This window comes from Hesperophylax consimilis, chromosome 2, assembly GCF_061612785.1.
Source record: "Hesperophylax consimilis isolate HC1 chromosome 2, BYU_Hcon_1.0, whole genome shotgun sequence".
Lineage (NCBI taxonomy): Eukaryota > Metazoa > Arthropoda > Insecta > Trichoptera > Limnephilidae > Hesperophylax > Hesperophylax consimilis.
In genome coordinates this window covers 42857727-42879783 of record NC_142837.1, presented here as the reverse complement: position 1 = coordinate 42879783, position 22057 = coordinate 42857727, and the positions used below count along the sequence as shown (strand labels likewise).

Below are 22057 nucleotides of genomic sequence, written 5' to 3'. Positions count from 1 at the left end.
ACAGATTTTAATGTATCTTTACTTATGTCTACGTATTTAAAATTCAACACTTTTTTAAATAAGACGCTGTATTCCTTGGTTACTTTTTATTTTTATTTATTTATTTAACGCCCAGAGGGCTTTTACATGTAGGTAGTACAATTTTGATGACAGACAATTTTGAAACATGAGAAATAAATAATAAAAATAAAATTACATTAAAAAATAATATATGCAAGAAACAAAATTAAAAATAACAAGAACATAAATAAAAAATACAGCGATTTAAATTGTTTACAAAAATACAACTTCAATTTAGGAATAGTGTTGAAATAAATCTTTTACGTGATCCAAAAAATTCGCAAAGTTAATAAATTAGTTAATAATAATTAAATATATCGACATCACATAAGTATTGGTATCCCATAGTGCGAAACCGTTGTATTGGGGAGTTCGCAAAGTAATTGCGCTTATGTGTGTTGCAGTGAAATAGTGTATTTTATCGTGTTGTTATTGTAGGTATTCCTAAGTTTGATTGAACTTTTATGAAAGTTTCGACAAATACCGTATTGTTTAAGTCGCTAATTATGCAATATTGTGTTGATCTTTCTCCAGTATACAGCGACAACAACAGTTTGATTAAATAATATATCTTCTCTCGAATTTCTGAACCCCCAGTTGAAAAGACAACGAACCGCCACTGATTTTAATGTAACCTTTTCAGTATCATAATAACGGCGCTAAATCCCAGGGTGGGTTTTGACCACCTTCATAAATGCTGATTGGCTCCGGTTCCTCTCTTTTTGCCTCTAGGTAATTTTTCACATAAATGGCACTATAAAAATTATCGAATTATAATTATTATTGCCTCCAGTCATCAGGCCTTCCCTTCCTGTTCTATGAAGTCCTGGGTAGATCGTGATATACCCAATCATTTTAACCTGATCACGTTCCACAAAAGATCGATCGGGCTACTTTTTCAAAAAAGATTCGATCAATTTTTGATAGCTGAGCTGTCAGCTCGTTCAGCACCCGCGAAGGGATGGCGAGCGAGTATGGATATTCTAATTCCGTGGACCGTGCGTCGCGAATCTTGTTTTCGCGACAGAGAAATAGAGAGCAAATAGGATCAAATTTGCAATTAGCATACCGTTCCAAAGTAACTGCATAAAGATAAGTTCCGGTAACTGGAACTGGAACCGCAGTGGTCGCTTAGACAGAGGTGTCCATTTGGTCGTGATTTTCGGTATAATATCATCTGGCTTTCTTTCAACATGTCTAGCCCATGAAGTCTTTGGACAGAAAATTACAATGGTCCCACACTCAGTTAATTTTCAGCATGTTGAGATCATGGTACATTGTGAATCGGATTAGGTTGTCAGGATTCCTACCCGAGAGCAACTGGACTAGAAACTGAAATACCGACCCTATCGTAAATAGCGGAGTGGGTTGCGATTGCGTAACAACCCGATCAATTATAGTGATTTTATAAATAGTATTTTAAATAATTTTTTAAGAATTATTTATATCCAAAAACTGGTGATCTATAATATTAATACGTAGATATAATATGTTTTAGTCGTAATAAAGAAAACTAATGCAATCCCAAAAAAATTCCCAGAGATAAACATTTGATTTGCGTTACGCTTATCACTAAATTGATTTCAACATTGATAAATTTGGTCACGAAATGGGTTTTTTATATCGTAAATAAATAGAAGGTACCTACTTTTATTTGAAGGTTTTTTTTGTGTAACAAGAGATAACCTACATACATATATCATACTATAAACATAATCAGACACGTAAAGTGATATTCAGAGAGATATATACTATACGAAAGCATTGTACAGATTGACAAACTTAATTTTGCAATCGGAGAAAATATGTTCCGCAAAGCTGACAACACAACTTGGCGTAAGCTCGTCTTAACACTGGAATTACTTTTTACAGATTTTCAGGAAATTTAAAAACTTTGAGAATAATTTCGTGCATTACACTGACTGCAGTTCATTGGAGTAAGCTTCCACATCACGGATCTCCTTGATCCTCGACTCCTCGATCTGTCTCATACCTAGGGACGAATCACATTAAGGAAGTTAAATTATAATCAAATCATATTATACAAACATAAAATTTGCTTTTTTCTACTAAACACGCTCATAGAACACAAATAGGTAATTTTTTTAAAATAAATACTAGTTAAATAAATTTCCAATTGCATTTGTTCCAATTATGTCCTTTGCGTGCGAACTGTATGTAAATTTCTCTAAAATACAATAAACATGTTAATCTCCAAGTGAATTTCCAAGTAAGTGTGGTTAGGTATGTTATCTGCCTAAACAAAATATAAATAAATAATAATGTATATGAACATTCTAACACAGCATCATGTTTATTGGTCAAATGCATTGTATATACATATAGCTTTGTATTAGTGATCGACGAACCGGTGGATGCAATCTGTTAGCCAAGTTTATAATAGTTTGTCTGGTCAAGAGAGATCATTGTAGAAATTCATTGTATTAATATGTTAAATAATAAAATAGATAATCCCGAATGCTATAAATCATTGGTTTAAATGTTCTATTGTGGCGTGCCAGCAAAGAACTCGCAAACTACTCGCACGATCACAACTTGTTCATTATGAAAAATGTCCATATTTTTCCAATACTTTGCCAACATATAAAACTACTGAGTAATTATTTTTTAACTACTTGAACTTAATTTTTCATCAAACTTTTATTAATAGTCAAAATTACAATAGTTCGTGAGCATGTAATTCTAGATTAAATTTTTTTCTCTTCATCTCTCCACACACTTTCTTGCTATTTGGTATTTTTTTGTTAATATTGCTCATACCTACAACAATTTTCATCACAGAGAATTTACTAATATATTGTATGTATTAGGTAAGCCTACCAGGTAAGTATGGTACTGTATATTATCTCAATATATAGTTAGTAATAACATAGATCATTGTACAAATGTACTTTATATTTGTACAGCGCCCTTGAGGTGATTTTGCACAAAAACGGTGCTATTCAAATCATCCAAATATTATTATTTTAATTTCCGGCTTTATGTCCGGTTTAAATCTTCCCCACAGGAAAAACTAAACCCTTTCACACACTTTTCCACAAATGATCATCTAGTCAATCAACATTATGCAAGTGCATTATATAAGCAAAATAAATACCAAACAATACAAGAACAACACGTCAACTCACCAGAGATCAAATGGGAAAATAATTATTTATTACTTACTTTTCCGATTTTATGTCCGGGTTAAATCTTCCCCATAGGAAAAACTAAACCCTTCCACACACTTTTCCACAAATGATCATCTAGTCAATCAACATTATGAAAGTGCATTATATAAGCAAAATAAATACAAAACAATACAAGAACAACACGTCAACTCACCAGAGATCAAATGGCAAAATAATTCACCGACTCCAGATATTTTCATATTAGAGGGTTCGGCTCGGTAGAACTCTTAATAGGGCCTATAAATCCTACTGATCCCTCAACATAAATATTTTAAAAATCTTTCGTTATCCTACATGTATTCAGAATGACTGATTTTTGCATTTTGATAGATCTAATACGCCTAAATTTTTAATGAGAAAGCTAGGTATAATGCCAGTAGCCGAAATAACGAATGGTAATATTTTTCTAGTCTGAGAATGCCAAATTCTTTTTATCTCATTTCCTAAATCTGTGTATTTTCTTATTTTTTCATTAACAGATTTTTTAATATTACAGGAATTTGGAATTACGACATCGATGATATAAGTTATTTTTTTAATTTTGTCATGTAAAACTATATCGGGTCTATTATGACTAATCGTTCGGTCTGTTAGTATAGTTTTATCATAATATATTTTATAAAATTCGTTTTCTAAAAATGAATTTGGATCGTATTAATAATATGGTACTATATTACGGCAGTCAATCAAGTCATGTTTAATTACCAAACTTTGGTGAATTATTTTTAAAACTTGATTGTGCCTAAATGTATACTCGGACAGTGCTAATATAGAACATCCCGATATAATATGTTCTATAGTTTGCGGAAAAGCCAAACATTTTCTACACATATCATCAATTTGATTTGTATCTTTGATTATATGCTTCCTATAATTTTTAGTATTAATGACTCTATCCTGAATGGCAAGCATAAATCCTTCTATTTCTGCGCTCAACTCTCCAATACTCAACCATTTGTTTGACGAAAATTTGTTAACATACGTTTGGTTGAGATAATTGAAGTGTTTTGCGTGTAAAATTCTATTTGACCAGTAATCTAATAATTCTTGGTTGGGATTTATAAAAATTTTGGCATTCTCGTCGCATAAATTTAAAGGTGTAATGTTTCTATCTGCCTTGCAAATTATTTTGTGCATTTCTGAGCTATGAGGTTTCAATTATTAATTATTATTTTTTCAGCTTTTAATTACTATTATTATTATTAGGAACAGTTTAATTTAATATTTAGCACCTTCTCACTTTTAAAATAGTAAAATAGTAAAATTTATAAAAAATAATTGCATCGGAATTTTTTCCATTAGTACATTAGCATCGTTTTTTAAAATCCAGTAATTGAATAACTTTCGTTCCGCTTCTTGTCGCTTGTTCCAATGATTTTGAACTGAATTCGAGTTGTGATTTTATGCAAATTTTGTAGATTTGTGATATTATACACTCTACAAACTCATTTCTTCGGAAACCAGAAATAAATATTTATATTAATTCATAATTATTCTAAGCTCAAAACAACGTCTGAAAAATGACTTTAGTTCTGGTTCAGAAAAAATAAGGTCTTATAAAAAGCAAGCGGAGTGAAAAGAACTAGGACAGTAATAAAAAGCAACGATTAGTAGGTAGAAAAAATGGAAAAAAAAACTTTTAATTAATTAATAAATTGACCAACCATTTGAATTACGACAGATCGTGTTATCAACATTATAATATACTAACTCAGACCCGTGAAAAATCACGGGATATTATAATATCAAATTTGAAAAAGACAATTAAAATAATAATCGTAAATTATAAATACGGTTAGGTACCTATCTAAATTAATGCTATATCACTATTTTGATTAATCTTTATAACGAATTGGTGTACATTATGAGTATCAAAAAATATGCTTTAGATACATTGAAGGTTTTCCTATCGTTTCGCTTGAGTAGAATACAAATAAAATAATAAATTACTCAATAAAAAATATAAATGTAAACTACTAAAAAAAATTTTTTCCAATAGAAATATATGAACGCGTCAAGGAAACAACTTTTAAAAAACACAGTATTATAGCTAAGATTATCTGTGACAGTTTCACTTGATTCATCTTTTTGCTTTCTTATAAAATTATTTACAAAATAAATAAAAACCCGTTTTGTGCTTGAAATCGAACGATTCTAGACTCCGTTTGTCAAGCGATTTTAATGCCTATTACCTACAATATAAGGTAAACCGAGAATATACACATTTTTGGCTTGCAGCTTCCTCCTAACTTCAAAAGTTCATTGTACCAGAGTAACAGATAGACACACAACAAAAAATAGTATTTTTGATGAAGAATAGAACAACTGCTTTAACGTAACCGAGCACCAGGATATTATTATACAAATGGATGGGTCTTTTTTTATCAAAATTATATTTTATCTACCATCCCAAAAATGTTGGCAAACCGATTCCCTAAAATTATATTTTGGCTACCTTGATATAAGCTTGATTATTCAATATTTAAATTTAATTTATCAATAGCAAAACAATCGTTTTGCTATTGATAAATTAATTATTTATTTTTACTGGGTTTTTAGAGAATATCTCACTTACTTGAGGACAACACAGTAGTAAAAAATCAATTGATTCACAAATAGGTAAAACAATTACATTTTTTTTTACATGTATGATAAATTAATTTTCGTACAACTAAATAAATATTAAAAAATAACACGAATAAAAATATAAATACAAAATTATATGAAAGCTCATTCAAATGGCAAATATGTAGTATAAAAAAAGTAAGAGACAAAAGACACAAAAAGAGACGCAAGTAACATATTTTTTACAAATATTAGAGCATTTTTTCTGAATTCGTATAAATTAACGACAAAAATGTCTACTTCAGCACACTCTACCTTATTATATGGTCGAAAAATTTGGGTCAGAGGGTTTGTTTGTTTTAGAATATGTAGGTATATTATATTAATTTTAGATGTCTACAAATTTTTTCATACATCTAGTAGGAAAATATATAAAATTCAATAAAAATAAGATACAGTTCAAAGATTACAGTTATATTGGTAAAAAATATGTTAAAAAATAAAATAAATACCTTCGTATATGATCATAAACTTTTCTTACTTATACATATAGCACATACCCTAAGAAAAGTGGACTTGTGGCTTCCTTTACGGCTTTTGGTATGTTATTATAAAGTTTTTGTCCTTGCACATATTATTATTTGTTTGAAACATGCTATGACGTAAAAAATGGTAATTGGAAGCTTTTATTTAAATATTGCTAACATGTAGGTACGCACTTGAAGTGAAATGACACTAAACTGCGCTACGTAACTGCCATGTTATTGTTATTATGTAACGCAGTATCAAGATGGCCGCGAATTATTATGTGTAAACATATAAGATTAATCAGTTGCCTTGTAATTTTAACTGTAGTAATCTTGACGTATTCAAGACGTACGTCGTATTATCAAAGATGGTTATGTAGACCACATTTGAAAGATTAACAGTCTTGGCATTTTTTTAACCGATTTCACAATGTTTTTAAATTTACGGTATTACATAGTACAGGGTTTTCCAATAAGAGGTGTTATTTTGAATAGCCCGCTATTTCGGTCGATGTTACTTTTGAAGCTGTCATTTTTTGACATTTGACAAGTAGAAACTACGCCATTAATAACAATGGAAAGATACACGCTTCAACAACGCATTGAAATTATTAAAATTCACTTGAGTGAATCAAATGCAAATCATCTTGAGTGATGAGGCCCATTTCCCTCGGTGGCTTCGTCAACAAGCAAAATTGTCGCATCCGGGGCTCGGAAAACCCAAGAGTTATTGTTGAAAAGCCTCTCTATCCTCAACGTGTGACTGTTTGGTGCGGTTGTCCGGCGGAGTCATTATGGACCTTACTTTTTCGAAAATGATGCTGGAGCAACAGTTACGGTGAATGGATTGCGCTATCGAGAGATGATTTATGTTTTTTTATGGCCGGTATTGGATGGTATTGATCTGGACAACGTTCACTTTCAACAAGACGGCGCTACGTGCCACACAAGCAACGATACCATTGATCTTTTACGAGTGAATATCAAAATAACACCTCTTATTGGAAAATCCTGTAAACAAAAATACATCAAAAAATATTTTTTATGCACAATTTCGCAGGGTGTCGATTTAGTTCGGTGAATATCAATAATGTACATATCAGCAAAGTACGTATAAAACCATACGTTTCGATCTATCTAACCAAGATTCTGGTGATCATTACAAATTACAAAGTTCAGTAATCTCTTCTGGTGCTCTTGATTGAACTCCAAATAATGTTTCTCCGATAACCATAGATAAATTTGGATGTCTATGGCACGGTATATAAGTCGGTCCGTAACCTCGCTATGTGCGACATTCCTGGCTCAAATTTAAGCGGGCTAAATCGGCCGCTCGAGCTTTGGTAACAAATGTCAAATATGATTTTTTTTTATTAAAACACAAATAACTTAGTTTACATCACTTTATTTCGATACAAAATCTCAACATGTTTCGTGAACCAAGTTCACATCATCAGGAGCACAAGTATACTAAAGTTATAATTAAAATTAGGTCTAGAAAGAAGGGGTAGAAGGAGCGGGGAGGGGTAAGAGTGGGGGAGGGTTATTCAAAGTAGGAATTAAAATGTCATTAGACGGGGAAGACCGGGTAATTGGGAAAATATTTAAAATGGGGTTTATAATTTTTTTTTGTTTATTAATAATATCTGCTTTCATATTCACGTGTTTTCTTATTTCTAAGATTTCAAAATTATTGATTTGAGATACCTTGTAACCAGAATGTAGTATTTTAAAACCTGAATTAATATCGAAAGTATGGTCGTTATTTAATAAATGATCCGCAAATTCTGATTCACAGTTTCCCTTTAAAGCCCTAAGATGTTCTTTAATTCTGATCTCAAAGTTTCTATTAGTTTTTCCTATATAAAAGGAATTACAGTCATTACAGTTGAGTTTATAAACACCTGATTTTTTAGTTTGACTATCAATATCTTTATTATTAAGAATATATTTTTTTAATTTGTTATCCGTATAAAACGCCGGTTGAATAGTGAAGGGGATGTTTTTATTTATAATTTTGGAAGTATCATTATCTACAAATAGAATTCTACGCCATTGTTTGTTTGTATCTTTATAAATAGGATAAATATAAAGTTTAAAGAGTTTATGTTTAATTTTTTTATTTAGTATTTCAACTATCAATTTATAAGGATAGCCGTTATTAGATGCTATTTGTTTTATGATATTTAATTCTGAGGTATAATTAGGATCCGACAAAGGAATCGAAATTAATCTATTAGAATGGAAAGCTGCGACTTTTTGAGAAAAGGGATGATTTGATGAATTATGTAGTGAGTAATTACGTACTTCCATCTCACCGCAATTGCCTAATTTTATAAGTATGTACTATTAGATTCATCAAGCGATGAGGGATGTTGATGTTATTAATTTATTGATAATAAATCTAAAATGGACAAATAGTCTGGTAAAGTATTACAAGAGGAATTTTTCAAAGTCAGGGCAGAGTTTTCAGTGAATAGAAAAAAAAAGTTTATTTTATTAATATTTAAAATTAGTATCCTTGCATGTAGTCCAGTCAGTGGGGGATAAAAAAGGGCTCCACCTTGCAAAAGGTTAGGTAGTAGCGATTTTCACATATGTTGTTAAGATTGGGACTCTAAAGAAAAAAAAAAGTTTTCGACCTTGGGGGGGTCGAGCTCGATCCGCCATCTTGGATTGAAGGTGCCAAAATTTGGTTTTTTTCAAATAATTATGAAGTGGTTGATTTTACAACCAAATTGTTGAAAGCAAACTTAAATACAACTAAATTACCTACATTTTTTGTAGAGAGTTTTTTTTTGTAAGTCTAATAGGTAACGAGTTACAGCGGTTGAAAGAAGAAAATTTTGACAAAAAATTGTAAAACTCCAGTTTTCTTGATAAATTTTGTACGAACATATTACACAATATCATTTTAACATATTTCTACGTTACAATATACTTATATAGCATCATCCGTGTACTCGATGACGTTGATTTGTTATAGTGGGATCCTAGTCTACAGCTGACATGGCAACACTGATTGAGTCCTGGTTACAGGACGTTGCCTGGATGCTCATGTCTGCAGATGTTCTTTTCGATGAAACAATGCCAGTTCAAGTTTCACAAAAACGATTTTTAGCCAATGAAAATAACAAAGTCCGTCTGATTTCGATGCTTACAAAGCAATTTATACAGGATGATTTTACAGTTAAGCAGGCTGAAGAAGATGCTGATGAGTTGATTGTCAATACTGCGATTTCCTTGTGTTCATCATATGACGCTGTTTTCATTATTGGCGAAGACGTTGATCTCCTAGTTCTGCTGACAGCATTAGCACCACCCAAAAGTAGTATATATCTTCGCAAACCCGGGAGAGGCAAAACTTTTGAAAGACTGTTCCGCGAATAGTGTGAAATACAAAGAGGCGGCTGAGAATATTCTGTTTCTTCATGCCTTTAGCGGCTGCGATACAACATCGTCCTTCTTCAACCAAGGAAAAACAAAATTTTGTTCGCTTGTGCAAAACGACACAAGACTCAATGCCATGATAGGAATCTTTAAACAACATGATGCAACACCAGAAGACATAGCAGTTGCAAGAACACGCTTTCTTGTTGCTTTGTACAGGGGTGACATGGATAAGGAAACCTTGGAAGAAGTCCGCTACAAACGTTTCGCAAAGTCGACAACAAAAAGCAAATTCAATATTGCCTCTTTGCCACCAACAAACGACGCTGCACGGTACCATGCATTTAGAACGTACCATCAAGTCGAAAAATGGTATGGAATCCAAAAAAATCCAGAAACTGGGGCTGGAAACGTGACACCAACGGGCTTGTTCTAGTAAGAATGACAAAGAAACCAGGACCCGAGACTTTATTAAAATTTATTTCATGCAATTGTAAAAAAGGATGCGGCGTTGCATGTAGCTGCAAGAAAGCTGGATTGAAGTGTTCTATTGTATGTGGGTGCTGTAATGGTCAAACATGCTGAAATTCGCTAGAGGTTCACATCGATGTCGAGGACGAAGAAGAAGAGATTTTGTCAATGAAAGCCCAGAATCTCAGTATCACAGGCAATGAGTTAGATGATGACATTGGTGACGAAGACTGTTATTAAGTAACATAATTTATAGTAACATAATTCATAGTAATGTAACATAATTTCGAAATCTACCATCGCTGGTATATCTGTGGAGTAGACCTACTGGAGATACCACAATAAAAAAAATGCGCCATGTTCTCTACCTCATGGTGGTGTGGAAATGAGTTTACAAAATTATTATAATTATGTAATGAATAACCCGAAAAAATTACAAAGTTGGGAATTTCATCATTTTTTAGAAACATATTCACATTTCCGCCACTGTAACTCGTTACCTATTAGACTTACAAAAAAATACCATAATACAAAATTTATCAAGAAAACTGGAGTTTTACAATTTTTTGTCAAAATTTTCTTCTTTCAACCGCTGTAACTCGTTACCTATTAGACTTACAAAAAAATACTTCCTACAAAAAATGTAGGTTATATAGTTGTCTTTAAGTTTGCCATCAACAAATTGGTTGTAAAAACGACCACTTCACAATTATTTTGAAAAAAAACAAATTTTGGCACCTTCAATCCAAGATGGCGGGTCGAGCTCGACCCTCCCAAGGTCGAAAACTTTTTTTTTTCCTTAGAGTCCCAATCTTAACAACATATATCAAAATCGCTACTACCTAACCTTTTGCAAGGTAAAACTCCCCACTGACTGGACTAATGCTGATGGATATGGGGAACTTTATCAAAAAAATCAACTCGTAAAAACCCGCCTAAAACATTTGACAATTTGAAACAATACGTGTAATATTTCAAAAATCTAAATTAACGACTTCAAAATGATTATGTTACAAACCGCGCTAAGCTCGACATTGCAGCCAAGCCGAGCTTAAAATCAACTGATATATACAAACCTGTGCAGACAACCAAGAAGCGTAGATAATCGTAGTAAATATTGTATTAGTAATTAAAATTAAATTTTACTACACAAGTACTAATGGAGGTCAATAAAAATAATTGTACGGTTTCTCACCTCATAGCTCCAAGTGCAAGGAACTCCCGCAAATTTCTTCACGCATCGCCCAAGTTCAACGTCCTCGTGGGTGGTGTACAGGTTCTTAAGACACTCCTTGATGTGTGGAGCAATCCGCTTCAAGGTCTCCCTGCTGAGTATCACCCCAGGCCCTCCCATACAGAAATTTTCGTCGTATTCCAAGGATAGAGAACCGAACTCCTCCGTGTTTCCTCGGCCGGCCTGCCCGATAAACTGGGCTACCCTGCTGTCGACAGACCTGAGCAACACTTCAAGCTTGTCAGCCCTTATGAATACATCGTCATCGGCACGAAGAAACCACTCGAACTTGTCTATAAAGTTGTCATGCATGTAGAGCAGCATCATAAACGACTTCTTTTGAGGAGGGTAGCTATCGTCAACACCTTTCAAAGACACTAAAGGCAAAACTTTACTACGCGACACTTCAGAACTGAAAAAAGCTAGACGACCTGGCAGTTCCTTGCCCCAGGTCTTGTAAACAGCGTAGGCTCTTGTCTTCAAGTATTTCTCTGCAGTCATAACCCCCACAAATAAAAGGTTCGTTTTTGAGTTGTGCACTGTTTTATCTTCTGTAAGTCCTATGATTTTAAAAGGGTCAACCTCTGGAGGTTCGTTTAATTTATTTATTGTGCTTATTTTCCTGCCGTATTGCGAGCAGCTTACAGAACTGTTGTCCAGCATTGTTTCTGCAGCGTTCCTCGGGTATATCCTGAATAGGCAGCCCGTTAGGATTCCTAGCAGGATGCCTGTCATGAGATGGAAGCTCCTTTTTCTCCTTGCCATCTTGTAATTATCCTTGACTCTTGTGGGGCAGTAGGTATTGTCATTTATGGCTATGAATTGGATCCTCTCTCCTCCGCTGTTGCGGTTGAGTACGTATTTGATTTGTTTGTTCTTGCAGATGACCATGCTGTCAAATGCGGCGACATTCGTCTGAACACAGAGGAGAGCCAACTTCAGGAGTGAGAAGCCATCTCCCTTCCAATAACTTCCGAGCACTCCGGGATTGAAGCAACTGTAACATTTCTCCAACTTTTAACAAACAATTTTTCATCGCCGAAATTCCTGCATCGTCAAAAAATAATATCTATTGCAGTTCCGCGAGTTCGCTATTGGAATTTCTTAAAGGCGGCAGTTATTATTTGATTATTGAATTAGCGACTTTTTTATTTCACTGTTTGCCCTAGGGCCGACATTTTAGGCACTGTCGAACTTCGAGTGGTTTGTAAATTGGATAACTACAGCGCGATAAGAATTTTTTTTTATGTCACGTATTCTTTAATATTTAAAAAAAAAACTCAATACGCACGATATCTTTCAATAAAAAAAATCTGCTTAACCACCTGACAGCGTAGGTATAAAACTGAATTATCGTAATTACTTTGTGGTTAGAATTTAAATGCCTAAACTTTTTATCAATTGGACCCGAATTTATTTAATCAATACCGCAATCCATATAATACAATAGAAAACTAAAAGCAAATGATGATTGCGATCACACAGGTTTACGCACAACGCTGTCCAAGTCATTAAATTGGATTAAAAATTGGCACACATTCCCCCGACACGGGAATTCAATACGCAGAAACGAGGCAATTAGAACAGTTCATAAATTAACACAATCCCGTAAGTGTTAATTCACAAAAATGCCGGTAATAACGAAGTAAACATAAACTACATCGCCTTGACATTGAAAGAAAAATTAGATAAAAAACGGAGACACCCTCCGGGCACGCGGACTAAAACCATACTAAACCAGCCGGCGAGTTCTATATTCATCTCAAGTCTGAAATCTTGAAAGTTTACCTATTCAACCGTAACCGCAGACAAACTGCTGATTGTGCGTCTCTTTCTTATTGCCCTCGACCTGAAGCAGCTGCGACAGAGATAGCTATCTGCAAGTAAGTCTGCCGGCGGTGGCCGTCTAGCGACAAACTAAAAATCGGGCAACACCGTTATGCCGATTCACGCAATATGGCATCATTCTAAATTCGAATGAATTTGAATAAGCGCGCCAGAGTTTAGCATTATACTTTTTGTATATTGTACTGCAAATAGATAACATAGTAATTTTATTGGGAAAATTGACTGGTCAAGTACTGGTTGTAACGGGAGACGAAGTTACCAACTAAACCAGATGGCTGTTAGGTAGGTACTGATTACACTCTTTGAGTCATGCAGCGTACGATTTCAATGATAATTATTTCTGCAATATAATTACCAAATAAGTTTGTGAGTGTAGGTAATCGTAGGTTGTTATATTGCAAAAAATTGTAACGGGAAGTAACATGCGCCAAATAAATTACAGTTATATCGTTAGTTGTAATATCTAAAAATAACACAATAATAATTATTTAACTTGTTTGTCATTTACTTTTGTGTAATTCTTACCGAGGCAATTTAAAATCACAATTTAGTAATTAAAAATAATATAGAGTAAATTAAACTTGCGCCACGTTCCAGAGTAGAAGATATTTTCAGTATCGCTTTGGTGTAAGACCACCATTCAAAATTAAAACGTTGGTTAAAATGACTTTAGTCGTGTTTGATGACCGGATTCGAATGGCCAGGTACTCCCCCCACTTTGCTCTTCCCCTCACCATTACGTGTTAATTATGTGTTTTAGTACGCTCTCGATTATATGGGTGGTGAAAAAATTATGTCTTAGAATATATAGATATATGTCGTCAAAAAAATGTGTTTTAGTACGCTCTCTATTATATGGGTCGTTCAAAAATGTGTTACAGTACGCTCTCGATTATATATATGACTTTTTGAAAATTATGTGTTATTACGATTATATTAGAGGTGAAAAAAATATGTGTTTTAGTACGTTCTCGATTATTTTATATAAAAAAAAATCCAACAAAAACTTTTTTTTTATACGGAACATAAAACATATCGCGAAAAAAGTGTGTGCTGTCAAATCAGTATTGTTTCTAAAATAATAATATCATGCAAAGTAAAATTAAAATATTACACACGTTATGTTCAATCGTGACCATAAAAAAAGGTAGTAACATTTTCGTCAAACGAGGTACCTACTTATTAGGTAGGTACTTTATTACAGTTGTACCCAGTGGCGCATCCAGGATTTTGTCTTGGGGGACGTGTTAAAAGATTAAAAATATGCTATGCATTCATTAATTCATTCAATAAAAGTAACCTTAATACAGAAGTTTTACAGGTGTTCCTGCGTACATATTTACTAACAAGCAAATTTAAAGAGTTAGGATACATAATTAAGGACCTGAATAATTATTTTTTTTTGTATACCGCACAAGAGTCTCAACCGCTTGTGTAGGGGTTGGGGAAGAGGAATAATGAGAGGTACACGGCAATTCAGATATGGTCACCAAACTGTGGCCATAAGTCTCCATGGATGGTTTTGTGATTTATTTTTATTTTGTGTTCTTTGAGTGTGGTGTGCCCACCAGCTGCGTGGCATGCTAGATCTAAGAATGCTTGTTTGGGGAGACCTTTGGCCTCTCCAACTGGTTCCTCTTGACCCATTTTCTTGCATCACAGCAGGGGATAGATATTTCCATAGCTCATGGAAACACTGAACTTCCTTTCCTTAAAAAGATCCATACAGCATCCCAGAAGATGAAATAGGTCCTGAGGGAAATTAAATTTTTCAGGGCCTCTTGTGTGGGTTAATGTAAAAAAAATACCATGATGTAAATGATTAACAATAAAAATATAATGACAATATTTTTATTGTAAGAATCTTCTTTTATCGCGAGTTGCAGACCAGCATGAACCTATAAATCCTTTTAGGTTCATGCAGTTCAATGACTAGTGATTCACATAAGGATAGACAAAATTCTTTGATTCCCGCAAGACATAGTTCGTTTCTGTAATTTTGTGTGAAAAAGATTCCTAATGAATATTATACAATAACTCACACAATGAACGTTTCTTGAGCCAGTACCTACGAGTTAAAATTCATAAATAAAAACCACTCCAAGCATTACGCACGCACTAAATACTATAAATCTTATTCTTAGATTTTTTTTATATAGATGTGCGCTAACTTCAGGGAGTGATAATAGTCCAAGTACAAAAGGTACATAATTCTTTAAGAAATTCCAACATTCTAAGGTAGTTTTTAGGTAAAAGAAAGTTGAAATGTCTGTATGGGAAAATAAATATTCTTCAATGGAAATATATTTTTAAATGGAAAAAAAAAGTTGGAATATCGAATAAAGTTATTTATCTTTTTTACTTCTACCATCATGTAAAATCACCGCTCGAAGTCAGCGCACTTTATTTCTGTATATATTTTTTGGCGGGGGGCTGGTCTCTGATGCGCCACTGGTTGTACCCATATTGTTGTTTAGGCTCGTACCAGCAATCATTAAAAAAACATATTTATTCTTCTCACTCCCGTCGTTTGACGTCATAACTAATAACACGTACATTTATCCACATACATATGTGCAGAAGAACCTACGTGCATTGGAGCATTATGTCTCTTTTAAAATGGCCATTCGGATAATCTTATACCAATAGCGTCTACCTATGTTCAAATTAATATACATAATATGGGTTAAGAACGTTAGATGTCACATTTAAATCCGTACAATAAGAAAAAAGACAAAGGCGAGTAGCAGCTGATTTAACATTTACATAGAATTTTAAACAATAACATAGACTGTACCGAACTTCTGTCCCTTATTAATTTTAACACACCTTTGAGACGTACAAGACGTACAGTGCTATTCCACACGCTTAATTACAAAGCAAATGCAGCATCATAGTCTAAATAATATTTGCCTAAACTCAAATATTGACATTTTTTCGGATTCACTGCCCAAATTTAAACGTGGCATCATGTCAATAATATAAACGGTAATGCTAGGTATACATACGCGAGCCGAACTGCCGAACTGAACCTCAACTTATGGTAAAGGAACGTAACAATCGCAAATGGCGTGAAACGCCGCTTGCAGTTGCTTCGTTCCTTTCCCGTAATTCGTGGTACGGTTCACGTTTCGGTTCGCAAATGTATACATACCCTATGGGGTATATTTGTGGATTATACACTTCGGCATAATCATGCTATCTCTTTCATACACTGAACATGGTAACAACTTTATCGACTGTCCTGGCTTACTCAATCTAATAAACTTTAAAATACCACCCAGAACGACGAGGCTTAACGACTTATTCCATATTAGCCGGACGCGCACAAATGCTGGTGTCAGAGATCCAATCAGAAGAATGTGCGAATTGTATAATAAAAACCAAAACCTGAAGGATTCCGACATATTTTTTGATACATATAGTACTTTTGGTAGGAAATTGAAGTCTGTTATCCTATAAAAAAAGAAAATGTGTACTTACTTCATTCAGTATACTCTTTAAGTAGTTTTTTTATGATTTATCTCTTAACTTGTATAAAGAATATTTGTACACTTTTATTTGACACTGGGCATTATACAAAATAATTTTCTTTTATACTTTTTCCTTATTTACATGTAAAAAAATATTTAAAATTGTTATCTACCAGTCAATCTGTGAGAAATAGTTAGGATGCAGGCGAATTCTCAAGTTATTGTTTTACAAAAATATCTTTTAATTTGTCTGTATCTGTGTTTTCTCCTTAAATAAATAAAAATTAATTACAGTATGTTACAGCGGAGATCTCAACGGCCCGAGGTCCAAACATTATTTGTAGATTTTTACTTTTATTTAGAACTAGCTTGCGTGTACCCGGCATTACTAGGGGTTATTCTTACGAGATAGACAAATACCAATTATTTTTTCAGTAGGCCTTTTTATGATATACAATTCCGTTGTACATTATGTTGATGTATCTCATAAGGTTTAGCCAACGTTAGCAATGTAAGCGCCCGAAAATATTTTTTTTGCCGGTTGATTACAAAACATCGTCTTTTTTCTACTTTCTATAAATAAAATTCGCATGTATTATATATTTAAACCTTCTGGGAGAAATTATTTAAATGAAAGTGAAAACCCTATCAAAATCCGTTGGGTACTTTAGAAGAATTAAGAGCACAAACAGACAGACGCGGATAGAGATACACTCAGCGAAAATAATTTGAAATGCATATTTCTAAAAATAATATTATGCTCGCAAATTATTAGTAAAAGGTACCTAAACAAGTTAGACGTTAGTTTGATGGACATAACGCCTTTGATGTCGGCTAATGTAGAAACAAAGAACATGAGTGCAGTGGCGTAGCTAGGTAACCAAGGGCCCTGGGGCAAATTAAAAAATGGGGCCCCACTGCTATGTAAACTGATTAGGTTTTATCAAATAAAAATATGAAATATACAAACACTTTAAAAATGCTAAGCTACTTAAGCTCTTTTTTGTGCACTGCAGACTGCAGGGCAGGTAATAAAAATATTAAATAGTAACAACATAAATTACAATTAATACTTGGTGTAGGTTTGGCTAGTAAAACGAAATAGAGAAGATTCAAGGGTTTATTGTATAAAGGTCGGGCCTACCAACTGATAACAATTATATTTACAATTTTTTCCTAGCTTTAGTTTTCGCAAAAGTATCAATGACTTCGTTTAAATCCAGGCTTGATGCAGTTTTGTTTTCAATTGCTATTAGCGATAAATGTGTTTGGCCCATCTTATTTCTTAAATTATTATTTTTAATTTGCTAAATGACCTTTCAGCTGCTGCAGAAGTGACAGGAATTGTAAAGAATAATAAAATTCCATATTTGCTCATTATTTCCTTACATAATTAGTGAACAGTCCATGCTTGAGTTAGTTGAGGTAAAACTAGATGGCAAATATTAATAAACTGAAGTGAAAAACTAGGCCCTATTATATCTGAATATTTTCTTTAGAATTCGTCACACTTTTGTAATAAAGTTGCTTCATCAACATGTAATAAAAATGTTGGTGTTAGAAAATCGAATATATGACAGACTGCACTCATACCAATAAAACGTCTATCTAATTGAGATATTACTGTGTCTAGTACATTATTGAAAATCTCAATTTTAAATATTTTTTCTCGGTTTGGAAATCGGTGATCAGCAGCTAATTCATCAAAATGTTTTAAAACTTTTCTTTGCCTTTTTTTTGTAAATGGGTATTGATACCATATTTTCTTGCAGTTTCACTGGCTTGAATAATCACTTGAATAATTCGAAATCATTTCTATAAATTTGCAACTTTGCTTTGTTTTCTGCTAAAACTTTACTCGCCTCACCCAAATTGATGTCGCATTTTTGTAAAGTTTTGGATGCACAATTGATGTCGTTCAATACACGGTACATGAATTCGCAAAGCAACACGAACTCACTACGCTCATCTTTATTAGGACTCTTTAGAACTATTTCTGATAATGCTTTGATAATATCAAAATAACAAAATTTTATTGTAGATATCGTATTAACCCTACTGGACCATCTAGTCGGATTTAGTTTTTTTAGATTTTGTAGATCCCAATGTTTGATGCTGTTTCCTGAATTTAGTTGAATTTAGGGGAATTCCCTGGGCATAACTTTTGAATTTCTCTCAACTGAGTTGTCATGATTAAAGTGGGGTTACAAGTTGCAACCTGTCATATTTATTTTGAAAATGGGAGAAATTTCCAAAAGTTTAGTTCGATCGAGATTTCTGGTAAGGATTCGAGAGCCCCCTGAGCTTGAGGGCCCCGGGGCACTGCCCCGCGTAGCCCCTAGGTAGCTACGCCCCTGCATGAGTGAACTGGGAAAGTTTAATTGCTTGTATGGTCCGCGTTGGGTTATTCGAAAGCGGATTAGTACCTACCTACTTAACCAGGTTTTCCTCATTCAGGACAATTCAAGAGGCCCGAAAAATAAGTGGACAAATTACTTACCTACCATACTAAAAACATGACCAGTGAGCTGCTTGCAACAAGTACCTACCTACCTAAGATAAATTGTCTTTTCTCATCGAAATCGTTTTGTCTCCCTTACCGTAATTGTTAGAAATATGAACTAAACGGTGTTAGAAAGAGAAAATAACAAGCTTTATATTCAAGTATAGAAGTTAACTACAAGATAATTAACTCTTGACAGGCCAAGGTGTCAAACAAAACGTCTGTAACCAAGTGGGTCTTCCGACGACCCCATGCATTTTTCTGTCTTATGCGCTTATACTACCTACTCCCCCTCTTGTCTGCGGGATAGTTAAAATGAACACCTCTATGAAACCGAAGTTTTCGACTGCAATTACAGAAAAATTTATGAAACTTTGTGAATTTTTAATACTTTTTTTTATATTAAACAACAAAAAGTGAAGTGGCTGTAATGTTTTTTATACATTTGTCTGATAAAAAAGGTTTTTATTTCGTTATCAGTAATTTTAGTAAGGTGTTTAGAGAGAAAGTAACGTAAGATGAGCCATTTTTAAAACTTTTTTATGTTTGATTTCAAAATTTTAATATATCAAAAATTATATGTTCATTTCTAAAAACAACATTTTATAGCGTATTTTATCTGCTTTTCAAAAACAGTTTTTAATTTTTTGATACGTTCAGAAACATCCCATTTATTTGGATTTTATCAAGAACAAAACAAAAAGACAACACACCGCTTAAATCCTAGTAAAAAAAATTTCGAACTGTCAGTTAGGAACAAAATATCAGTTGAACATGGTTCAAATGAACGTTAGAACCTTGTCAAAATAAATGAAAATTAAAATTGTCTAACTTTGTTAATACCCAACAGAAGGACTTCAAAATTGTTTGGATGTAGATATGTGTACGTCAAACAGACGGTTTCCCATTCGAAGGTCATTTGGTCCAAAATGTCAGTTACAACCTTGTCAAACAAAAGTGGCATACACTTGGCTTACACCTCCATGGTTTTTTCCCGGTCATCAAAAGTATGTACTTTTGAGCGATTCTCGATTAACAATGTATCTTTATCTAATTTAACTCTGTCAATAAGTAATATGGATGCATTTAATAAATAGAAATGTATACACACAGTGGCGTAGCTAGGTAACCAAGGGCCCTGGGGCAAATTAAAAAATGGGGCCCCACTGCTATGTAAACTGATTAGGTATTATCAAATAAAAATATGAAATGTGGTTCCTCCAAACCCTCCGCTCTTATGTGTGTCATGCAAACATCATCCACGTTCACATGTTCGGCGGCGGAGGTATCTCCAACTGCAATAATTGTCTAATCTTCTTCAGTAGGCTTCTCAACCAACACTGCAGTTACCACATTATTTGAGTCACTATCAATAGAAATATTTTGACCAGATGTACTTGCAGAAGGCTGAATAAAAAACGTGTCAATTTTGGGCAATTTTCGTTTACTATCTTCTCTTTCTTGGCGTTGTTTGCGTTTAAATGCACCACTGGGTTTCTTCTGTTTATCTATATTTTAATACGCTATAAGTGTCGTTGGGGAATGAGGCACATATCACTTTCCGTCAAATTGACAACACTGCCAACCTACAGAAAGAATTTAGGGGAATTCCCTAGGCATAACTTTTGAATTTCTCTCAACTGAGTTGTCATGATTAAAGTGGAGTTGCAAGTTGTAACCTGTCATATTTATTTTGAAAATTGGAGAAATTTCCAAAAGTTCAGTTCGATCGAGATTTCTGGTAAAGATTCGAGGGCCCCCTGAGCATGAGGGCCCCGGGGCACTGCCCCGCCTAGCCCCTAGGTAGCTACGCCACTGTATACACATATCATGCAGGTAACATTATTTAGGTACCTAAACTAATTACTTTAAAATGTAGAAAAAAGTTATTATTGAAGTTGTGGGGAATTCTTTCTCCCTCATTTCATCGAAACATACTTTTTAATTTAAAAAAATCTATTTGTGTTCTAATATTCTTATTTAATTTGGAGTTCTACAAACTAAACTTGATCACCACAAAAAAAAAATATTATTAAGATTTGTACGGCGTGTTTTAAAAAAAACATTATTTTTCACATTTTTCAAAAAAATAAATTGTTTTTAATAAAGCATTGTAGATAGTTTACTTCGATACCGTTGTTTTCTTATTTAAATATATCTTTCTTCTTTATAAATAATAATGTTCGTTTGTTTAAAATCTTAAATCTCCAAAAGTTCTTCACCCATTGCTTTGAAATTTTGACAAAACGTTGCATTCGAATACGCGTTTGTTTTATAAACCTATATTAAATAGACCGGTCAGTGGTTGAGTGGGCATAGCGCTTGGGTCTCACCCGAGCGTCGCGTGTTCGATTCCTCGGCTGGCTAAGTCCTCCATCACAACACAAGCAACATTTTCGGCTTTCTGTGGTGGTAGTAGGAGATTTTCAAACATTGTTGGGTTATTCGTAACCCGGGAATGTTTGTCTTTCTTTATAAATTAAAAAATTAAAAAAAAAAAAAAAAAAATTAAATGTCACCTGTGACAGGTAAGAACATGCAGTGCCATCTGTTGGACATAAAAACAACACGTGGAATGGTTTCTCTGTCTGCACAGACAGATTGAGCCACAGCAACGAGTGGGTACAGCTAGTTCTCAATAAAAAATCCTGGAAAAAACATACTTTTTTATCCTTCAAACAGGGTAAAATATGTTTTTTTTATCCCTGAAAATTGGTTTATCATATAAAGCAACACTGACAAGATCCTATACAGCGGGCTGCAAAAGTGCCCAATAGCTAGTGCCATGATAACAG

The 22057-nt window shown here is 33.6% G+C and overlaps 1 protein-coding gene across 1 annotated transcript in view; it reads right to left on the bottom strand.

Moving 5' to 3' along the window:
• Positions 1-13156, bottom strand: part of Chsy (Chondroitin sulfate synthase) — a 179657-nt gene extending 166501 nt beyond the window's left edge. Inside the window, exon 1 of the mRNA XM_089642931.1 lies at positions 11400-13156. Coding sequence (XP_089499057.1) covers positions 11400-12329 — 930 coding nt within the window. The 5' untranslated portion in view covers positions 12330-13156. The remainder of the gene's footprint in view (positions 1-11399) is intronic.
• Between the last annotated feature and the right edge of the window lie 8901 nt (positions 13157-22057).